The sequence below is a fragment of the Suricata suricatta genome, chromosome 13 (genome assembly GCF_006229205.1).
Source record: "Suricata suricatta isolate VVHF042 chromosome 13, meerkat_22Aug2017_6uvM2_HiC, whole genome shotgun sequence".
Classification (NCBI taxonomy): domain Eukaryota; kingdom Metazoa; phylum Chordata; class Mammalia; order Carnivora; family Herpestidae; genus Suricata; species Suricata suricatta.
Window position 1 is genome coordinate 4,785,388 of NC_043712.1, and position 9,972 is coordinate 4,795,359.

At 58.8% G+C, this 9,972-nt stretch overlaps 1 protein-coding gene across 1 annotated transcript in view; it reads right to left on the bottom strand.

Moving 5' to 3' along the window:
- The window catches only part of LAMC3 (laminin subunit gamma 3), a 79,537-nt gene that overhangs the window by 49,296 nt on the left and 20,269 nt on the right, over positions 1-9,972 (bottom strand). Inside the window, exon 5 of the mRNA XM_029921056.1 lies at positions 9,734-9,959. Within this exon, the coding sequence (XP_029776916.1) occupies positions 9,734-9,959 (226 nt within the window). The remainder of the gene's footprint in view (positions 1-9,733; positions 9,960-9,972) is intronic.

Genomic DNA, 9,972 nt, shown 5'->3' on the forward strand with positions numbered 1-9,972 from the left:
GGGGGGGGGGGAAGGGCAGTGAGGAGTCGGCATTACCGTGGGAACAGGCTTTCAGTTTAGGAGAAACTGACAGACGGCGGTGATGGTCACATAACACAGATGCGCTCGATACCAGCGAACTGGAGGCTCCAGGATGGTCCCATTTCATGTTGTGCGTGTTTTAACACGATAAAAGAAAAAGCAGGGAACATGAATCGACATACACAGGCTCTTCCCAAAGGTGGTTTGGTGGCACGGACAGAGTGTCATGGAAATATTCCTTGCCTTTGGTAAAATCAGCCCGCTTTGGGGAATTCAAACAAGAAAAGGGACCCTAATGCATGAAAATGTTCATCTAGGCATTTTTAAATTTTTTTAAATGTTTTTAATTTATTTTTGAGAGAGAGAGAGAGAGACAGCGTGAGCAGGGGAGGGTCAGAGAGAGAGGGAGACACAGAATCCGAAGCAGGCTCCAGGCTCCAGGCTGCTCCAGGTTCGAACCCACAAACCTCGAGATCAGGACCCAAGCCGAAGCCGGACACTCAACTGACTGAGCCACCCAGGAGCCCCTAGGCGTTTTTTTAGACCAGGAGGAAAATGGAACCATCAGAGCCCAATACATGATGTGATAAAATTTCGCAGGGTGACCGAAGCCACAGAGGAAGCTGGCAATGAGCGTGTCACACACGCGGAGAAGCTTGAGCCACAATGTTGAGTAGAGAGACACGTGACCCTACGTTCAGAATCATCAGATTGTACTTAGTCCCCCAGGGAACAGGCACGAGAGAGACATCAGACCAGTGAGGGTGACTGTCCTCAGGGCAGAGGGCTGTGAGCGACTGTTCTTCCTTTTCAACGGCTCTACCTTTTCCTGAGTTTTCTCTCACAAAGCTTGTTTTAGGGCTGCCCGGGCGGCTCAGTCGGCTAAACGTCTGGCTTCAGCTCTCGTCATGATCTCACGGTCACGATCTCACGGTCCACGAGTTCGAGCCCCATGGCGGCGGGCTCTGTGCTGACAGCCCAGAGCCTGGAGCCTGCGTCTGATTCTGTGTCTCCTTCCCTCTCTCTGCCCCTCCCCTGATCACGATCTGTCTCTCTCTCTCTCTCAACAATAAACATTCAAAAACCCTTCTAGTAATAAAAAAAATTTATAAAAAGCAAAGCTTGTTCTAATTGAAAAACTGGAGAAAACACATTAGAAAAAAATGTTTTTTGCAAAGCAACCTCCTTGCCGTGTTCTGTTTCAGAATGTTTTTCCAAGTCCTGCCGCGGCACGGCTGGCCGTCTCGACTCCAAGGGCCTGAAAAGAAAGCGTGTGTCGCAAATGAAGGGAGTGACTGGCGGGCCTTCTGTTCCGGGCGGGCTTCAGGCCTCGGACCCAGGCAGGGACGGGGCCCAGATGTGGCTTTCACGAGAGCACGCCGGGCGGAGGCCGCCGCGGGTGCAACGGCCCAGACTCCTCCGTAAACATGTAGCAGCCAGACACCTCGAGGCGGGGACCTTGGAGCCACTTAAAAGGTCACCGGCAGCTAGACGTGTGATCGGAAGGAGACAGTCACCGGGATTCCATGCGCGGGAGAAGCAGCACGCGCTCAGAGCCCTCGCGCCTTCCTCCTCCCCCTGCCAAGCCGGAGGTGAGAGAAGACACAGGCGCGTCACAGAGACTCGGCAGGCACTTTCTGTTGCAAGAGTTAATTAGAAGGGCCAAGAAAAACAACTTAATCCCGGCTTTGGGATGAAAAGGTTTCTGCCGAAGGCTGGGCAAGGAAGCGGCCCCCAGATCTTCTAAACAGCGACAAGAATTGAATGTGCAGCTCTAGCCCGTGGCCTGGCGGGCTCCAGGGGGATGGAGAGAGGTGTGTCCCCTTCAGGAAAACTGGGCCAGAAGGTCACCCCTCGACCCTTAACTGGGGACAACGCTGCTTGGGAGCACACAGACCTCACCGCCTAGCAGCCCAACGTGCTGTTCCTGCTGCCTGCATGCTGTTCTCGGCGCCTCACCTGGCTGGCCCCCCTGCACCCCTGCTCAGCCCTCTGGCTTAGCTGACTAACCACACGCTCCAGCCTCAGCCTGACGTGGAACGCCCTTCTTCCCGCCATCCCTGGCAGACGCCAGCTCGCCCCCGGAACCGTGGGTGTGGGTGTTCTGCAGTGCTCCCCAGCCTCCCTGGGCTTCTTCATCCTGTTCTGGAAAGATCCGCCCATCTCTCCCACTAGTCCATGACTCTCTTGGGACAGGGGATGGGAGTCCTTTGAGCTGAGCACAGTGCCCAGAACACAGTAGGTGCTCAATAAATGCCTGTCATATGAGCGAGTAAAGATGAGGCGTGATTTATACCTTCAAGGAGTTTATATAATCCAGTGAGTGAGTTGAGACAATGCCACTGATACTGCACGCTCCGACCCCTGGATGTGTCTGTTTAACAACAGCCAGCACTTAGTGAGCACCTACTGTGTGCTGGGCACCATGCTAAGTGCTTTACTCATGCCATATACCCGAGATCCCCAAACATCACTGCGCATAGTTCACTAACAAGGAGCCCGAGGCTTGGGCAGGAGAAAGGGACTCACCCGGCATCACACAGCAAAGAGCTGCGTCTCTCGCTGCTCGGCTGCGGGTTTGACTGTCCCCAGGGTCACTGCCCCGACCCGGGCCACCATCTGTCCAGCAACCTGTCGGTGCTCAGAGAGGGGGGCTGCCCAGGAAAGGGGGCGCTGGTACCCGCGGAGGCCACGGAGGCTGCCTGAACCAGCACCACGAGCACCGAGCCACGTCCCCTCCAACCAGCTGGGACGTAAAGCCCATCCACAGTGACACCAGGGCGGCCATAAAACCAAGCGGGCCCCCCCACATCCGGCACTGACCGAGCAGAATGAGCTCGGAACAGAGAGGCTTATTTTGGGAAAGTGGAAACAAAACAAAGCTCTTTAATTGGAGCCATCTGGGATGCAGGGGCCCTGGGGGGGGGGGCACCGAGGAGGGCAGGGTGGGGAGCTGAGCTGGGAATGTGTGGGCGAAGCTGCCCGGCCCACTGCGGGCATGAGAACCAGGTGGGGAGAGATGCTCCCAGACGGGGGGAGGGGTAGAGGGAGGCTCGGTCATGGTCATCCACTGGCCCGGCTTCCTCTCCCACCCTGGCTCTTGCAATTTGGGGCCCAATGAGTCCTGTGAGGAGCTGGGAACCCCTGCGACCACAATGCCAGACACCACGAGGGCCTGGCAGACGGAGGGCCGGGCCTGTTACAGTTTTCTCATCTTTGGACCAAGAGTCTAAACCCCTAAATATGGATCAAGACCATGAGGCATATTGTGTAACCTGGGAAGAGCTAGAGGTTCCGTCTGATGGTTATTGCTTAGGGCTTCGGGTTAAGGATTCCGAGGTCCAGTGTGATCTGAGATGCACCTGAAATGAACACGCCACCGCACGCATGCGCGGCATTCGAGACCCGTGCCACGAAGCAGGTAGAGACGAGGGGCTGGGTGGCGATGACGCGGAGGAGAGCGAACACGAAGGACATTCCAGAGAAGGATCTAGAATTCTGGTGAATGCCTGAAGTCCACGGAGGGAAGGATCCCAGCGGACAGCCAGGCTGCTTGCTCTGGTGCATGGAGGGGTGGGCTGAGGATGCCTTTACTTTTTACTTTGAAACGCACATAAGAGTTGGCGACTGGACCGTGAGAACCAGGTCACCCGGGGGAAGTACATTCACAGCGTTGTGCAGCCCCCACTCCATCCACCTCTAGAATTCTTTTCATGCTCCTGAACTGAGCCCTCACCCGGAGAATGCTCCCCTCCCTCCCCCTCCCAGCCCCCGGTGCCCACGCTTCTGTCTCTATGAACGAGACTGTTCTAGGGGCCTCAGATCAGCGGAGTCACGCAGGCCCTGTCCTGTGTCTGCGGTTCATCTCACTCAGCGTCACGTCCTCCAGGCTGCTTCCTGCTGTGGCAGGTGGCAGAATCTCCTCCCTTTTCCAGGCTGAGTAACACTCCACTGCACGTCTACACTGCGTTTCGCTTACTCCTTCATCTGTCAACGGACACTCGGGTGGCTTCCGCTCTGGCTGTTGGGAATAGCACAGCTGTGAACCCGAGAGCCTTTACTTTGGGACCTGAGGCTTGAGGCCTGGGGGACATCGAAGGGCTGACCTTGAGGATGACATTCAAATTGTCCGGTCAAGGAGGCTCAGGGGGTAGATCACAAGAGAGGTGCAGGGGGAGCCCCGAATGCCCAGCACGATTGCTGTAGGTGCGGCCAGAGCATTCCTGGTGGTAGGGCTGGCGAGGGGGTGAGGGGGAGGGGGGGAAGGGAAGGGGAAAGGGTTGGAACAGGGCAGGGCAGGGCCAGGAGGGCTGGGGGCACAAGCTTAGGCATTTGGGATGTGTCTGCAAGACCGGGAAGTCATGCACTGATGCACTGATGCGCTCATGCACTGGCTCCCGGGTTCCCAAAGAGGAAATGCGGTATGGCCGTGACCCGCGGAGGTTCACATCTGGCTCCACCACTGACCTGCCCCGTGGCCTTGGGCAAAACACCTAACCTCTAACGTCCCTGGGGCGAACTGGGCAGGTGACTTGAAGGCCCTGCCTCGCCTTCCTCTCCTATTTTGGGGGGCGGGGTGCGGAACGGGCACAATGACAGGGCTTCGGAGCAAATGCCCGCCACGCGCTTGAAGCAGCTGGACGCACGCAGCGTGTACACGACGAGATGTTCGCTGCTGTTCCATTCGTCCGCCCAACCAGCATCCACCCCGCACCCCTGCGCAGGGGGCCTGTGAAAACAGGCATTGCCTCGGCATCTCGGAGCGAGTGGTCGCCACCAACAAACCCACATCTCAGTGCAGCGCACTCCACTGTGAAGGGGGCAAGGGCAGGGGCTGCCTGGAGGAGGGCAGCTCTAAGCTGAGCGGAACAGACGATGGCTTGGCCGCTGCTGCATCACGAGGGCCGGGCACGGGGCCCAGCACCCAGTAGGGGCGCAGCTGAGCCCACCCCTGCAAATCCTGGGTCAGCCTTGGGCCCGGGGTCGGGGCGGGGGGGGGGGGGGCTGTGGGGCGGCCGCTTCTGTGGGTGGAGGCAAATCAGGGCTGCTGCCTTGACCCCCGGGCCTGCATGGAGCCCCGCGTTCCAGCCAGAACCTCCTGGGAGAAGGAAGGGGGACTCGGCCCCCCGGCGCCATCCCCGGCCAACGCAAACACGGCCGCCCGCTCGGCCGGAAGACGCAGAGCAGCCAAAACTCCGGAGACCCAGCTGGCTTCAAGGTTCCGCGGGGGCCTCCTGACGTCCAGCCCACCCAGGCCAGGCCCCCACCGTCTCCTTGTCCCCTCCACTCCAGCCATCCGGGACACTGGGTCCAAGAACACACAGAGCAGTCTCCTGGCTGTCTCCCATGCCGTCCCCTTGACCTGAAACGTCCTTTGGTCTCTTGCCAGCTCCTGCCACCTTTAGTGAGGCCGGCTAACCCGTGAGTATTCCCACCGCAGAAATCCTCATTCATGTCATCCTGGGCCCAGCTCGTCCTCGGGCAGACAGGACAGCCAAGGCCCGGTCAACAGCCGGCCACCTGACCGACAGCGTGGACAAGGCTTGTCCACCGGCAGTTGGACCTGAGGCTGGAGGGGGGCAGGCAAAGCTCGCCTGTTGTATCCCACAACTGCCCCTTCCTGAGGGCTCAGAGCTCTTCTGCGCGGGGGCACGAGGGCGTCCAAGGAAGTGTTCAGGCCAGAGGGAGATGTCCCTACCCTGGCCAGAAGGCAAGACGCAGACCGGCCGGACTTGGCCCCTTATCATTCCCAAGGGCAGCACAGTCCGGCCAGGATCCCAGGGTCTGCCGTTTATTGGTCACGTGGCCCTGGACAACTGACTTCACATTCAGGGCCTCAGTTTCCCCCCTTGGAAGAGAGCTCAGGCTGGGTTGGGGCTCTGACCACCAGGTGGGGGCCTTCTGAATAGTGTCTCTTATCCCCAATGACCAGGCACCTCCCCCCACCCCCCACCCCCGGACCCAGGCCCCCGCCTGCCTGCTTCCCTGGGCCCTGCTGCTGCCTTTCATCCCAGACAGGAAGGCTCGGCTTAGCGACTCCGGGATTTGGAACAGATGTCTGCAAGCTCACAGGGGGCTGGGAACCCAGCGACCTCCATCCCGGGGCTGACCAGCCCCCTCTCCCTCCCCCGCCCCTCGGCCCACTCCCTCTGGGGGCCCCAGGCCAGAGCCAGCCACCCAGTCTCCCCTCCCCAGAGCCCCAAGGAGTGGGGGATGGAGCCAGCAGAGGTGGCCTGCGGGCCTGGGAAGAGGTTGGGGGCCCCCACTGGGAACACCCTGACCAGACCAGGCGCCTTCTTCCCCTGATATTATGCAATCCGCAGCTTAGCACGGAGCAAACCAAACTGGAACAGAACCCAAAACGGGCTAAACTGAGGGCTGCTGTGAGTCTCTGGCGCTCCTGCTGCTAAACAGGGCCTGGGGGTCAGGACATCTTTGGGGAGCCAGCTTGGCAAGCGTTTCTCAATCCTTTGGGCAGAGGCCACCCCAGGGAACCCTCAGCCCTGAGCTGGTCTCAGCCGAGTGACAGTGGCCACACACAAGAACCGTCACAGCTCCCGGAAGCACGTGGCCAACCTGAGCTGGCGGCATGTGCACGAGCCATGGGGAGGTGGCCGTCTTGGCCCTATCGTGCGGGGGAGGGCACGGGGGCACAGAGATGGGCAGCATTTGCCCAGCGAGGGGCTGGGCTGTGCTCGTTCTGTGATTTCTACTCTGTGCTGTCTCTGAGACCAGACGAATGGACCCTAAGCTGGGCCCAGAGGCACAGGGCCGAGGGGGTGACGCCGCCAGTCACTGAGGCCTCCTTTCCTGCTCGCAGAGCGCCTCGGGGTCCCTCCCAGATGTCTGGTGCTGTGCAAAGTGACAGAACACTGGCTCAGGGGAAGGGGTGTGTGTGAGCGTGTGTGAGTGTGCTTGTGAGAGTTTGAGGGAATGGGTGTGCACGTGTGTGTGAGCGTGAAAGAGCAAGTGTGTGAGTAGATGTATGTGTTGGGTAAGTGTGCACGTGAGTGTGAGCGTGTGGATGAGATGTGTGAGGGCGAGTGTGTGGGCATGAGTGGGTGAGTGTGAGATGTGAGTGTGTGTGAGGAAACAGGTATGCGGAGGTGAGTGTGCAAATGTGAGTGTGAGCAGATTGTGAGAATGTGTATGTGTCTGAGTATCCATGTATGAGTGTGTGGCTGAGTATCTGAGTGTGAGTAGATGTGTGTGGATGTGAATGAGTGTGAGCATATGCATGTGCGAGCCGTGAGTGATGTGTGGATAAGCATGTGAATGTGAGTAGATGTGTGTGGATGTGACTCCGGGTGAGTATACGCGTGTGGGAGTTGTGAGTAGATGTGTGTGAATATGTGTGTATATGAGCGTGAGTCGATGTGGTGGATGTGTGAGCAGGTGTGCGTGTGGGTGTGGAGGTGTGAGTAGGTATGTGAATGTGAGTAAATATGTGAGAGAATGTGTGTGTGTGAGCATGAGTGTGAGCAGACGTGTGGAGGTACATGTGTGAATGGGAATGTGGAGGTGTGAGTAGGTGTGTGCGTGAGCATGCATGAGTGTGCACACGAGTGTGAGCAGGTTGTGGGGATGTGACTGAGGAAGTATGAGGAGGTGTGAGTATACATATGTGAGTAGATGTGTGTGAATGTGTGAGCATGAGTGTGAGTAGATGTGTGGAGGTAAGTGTGTGAATGGGAGTGTGGGGGTGTGAGTAGGTGTGAATGTGTGTATACAGGAGTGTGTGCACAGAAGTGTGAGCAGGTGTGAGGGTGTGTGGAGGTGTGAGTATACACATGTGCATACGCGTGAGCAGATGTGTGTGGGTGTGTAGGGGTGAGTGTGCGTGTGGAGGTGTGAGTAGGTATGAGTGCATATGCATAGTGTGAGTGGGTGTGTGTGGTGTGTGGAGGTGAGTGTGAGTGTGGAGGTGTGAGTAGGTATGAGTGCATGTGCATACATGTGAACGGGTGTTGGAGGGTGTGGAGGTGAGTGTGTGAGTGTGGAGGCGTGAGTAGGTACGTGAATGTGAGTACATACATGAGAGAATGTGAGTGTGAGTAGACGTGTGTGGATGTCAGTGTGAGCTCCCCTGCTGTGAAGCCCCCCCCAGCCCAGCAAGGTCACACGGCCAAGCACAGGGCCTGGCACGCCAGCGCTCACAAACGTGAGCCCCTAAATCCAAAATCGGTCGCTCCCCCCACACCCCCTCGCCCTACCCCCCACCCTGTCTCCGTCTGAGCCCCTTGCCCGCCCCCGGGTTCCAACGACACATGCAACACATCAGCCAACCCCCACTCAGTCACAGAACAGCGTGTCTCCCCCACGGCCCCCACCCTGTTCCAGATTCCTTCCCCTGTGGCCTTGGGGCTCTGCCAGCCCTGTCCAGCCAGCTCCCCCAGACTCCCCCCCAACACCAGTTTCCTGTCACCCGCCTGGGGAGAGACCCGTCCCATGGAGAAGCCGGGTCCAGCAGTCCTGACAGGCCGGTGCCAGGTGACAAGGCCCCAGACAAGGACGGCTCTGCTGAGGGGCTCAGTGTCGTCCCCATCCCCCACCTCACTTCTGTCATTTCCCACCCCACCCCGCCAAGATGCTGTCACCCAGGGCTAGGAAGAGCCAATCCTGTTTCCGGGTGGAGCTATCCAGTCAGTTAATAGCTGGGTGTCTTTGGGCAAAACCCTTAACCTTTCTGAGCCTCAGTCTTCTCATCTGACAACTGGGGACACTTTCCCATAACCCATGATCCAAACTGCTTGGCTGTGGGTGTGTTTGGGGCATGATTTTTTAGGGTTTAGAGAAATAATGCAGTCCTAATACGGGGATTGTGTCAACACCCCCTGCTGGGTTTACCCCCACAGGCTGTAATTAAATGAGATTTCAGTAGCAAAGTGTATGAATATTCACTCTAGGATAAATAAGGTCTATAAATAGCCTCAGGTCAGGTTTAGCAGCCAAAATGAGGTATAAAAATACTTGAATTTTCAAAGCTTGGGGAGATTCCAAACCCACAGACAAGGGGGTATGAACCAGTGCCCTCCCCCTGGACCTCCCAACTGATGAGGTGCCTAGCTCAGTGCCTGGGGCTCAGGGAGGACCTGGATTAGGCTGGACTTGAAGGGTGTTGGGATAGTCCCATTCTTGGCTGGGGTAGGAGAGGGAAGTGAAGGGCTGGGGGGGTGGGGAGCTGAGCCCGAGGACCTGAGGGCTCTCAGAAGGGAGGGAGGCATGGGCGGGGCAGGCAGCCTTGAGATCAAGTCCAGCCGTCCAACAGCAAGGTGAAGCTTGGCTCCTGGTCAGAGGCCGAGCCCTCCTGGAGGGGAGTGCCTGGGCTCCTGTCCGCAGGAGCACCTCCAGCGCTGTGTGCAGCCTCAGGGACTGGGGATTCACGAAGCCCCCAAATCACCGGATGACCCTAGAGGGCAGACTAATCCACTCCTGGGTGGCTCCCCCTCTCCCCCCAAAGCTCTGGGTCTAGGAGGGACAACCATTACTGGGCGCTGTCCTTGCATCCGGATCCAGTGCTCTGTAATAAAGGACTCCCCGGGGGCTGCCCGCCGCTGCCAGTCCCCAGGGGCACCATCAGTCCACCCTTCTAGCTACCAGGACTGAGGACACAGACCCGGTTCTAAGGCCAGCCCAGGGCGCGCAGCACCCCGACGGACGGCGGCCTGGGGACGAGGCGGTGACGGTGCCCGGGCCCCGCGCCAGCGCTTACCCAGGCGCAGGGTGATGTTGACCGAGGTGGGGTACTGGACGCCGAAGGCCATGGACGGGCTCTGCCACCAGGTGCTGTCGTCCTGGCTGTGGAAGTCGGTGAGGTAGGAGGCGTTGTGGTGGCGCTGGGGGTCACCGGCGTCGCAGCGCTGGCACTGCGCCCCCACGCCCGGCGCGCCCACGTGCGGGCAGAAGTCCTCGGGCGGGTGGCCGCACGTGTGCGAGGCCTCGGCGCGCCGG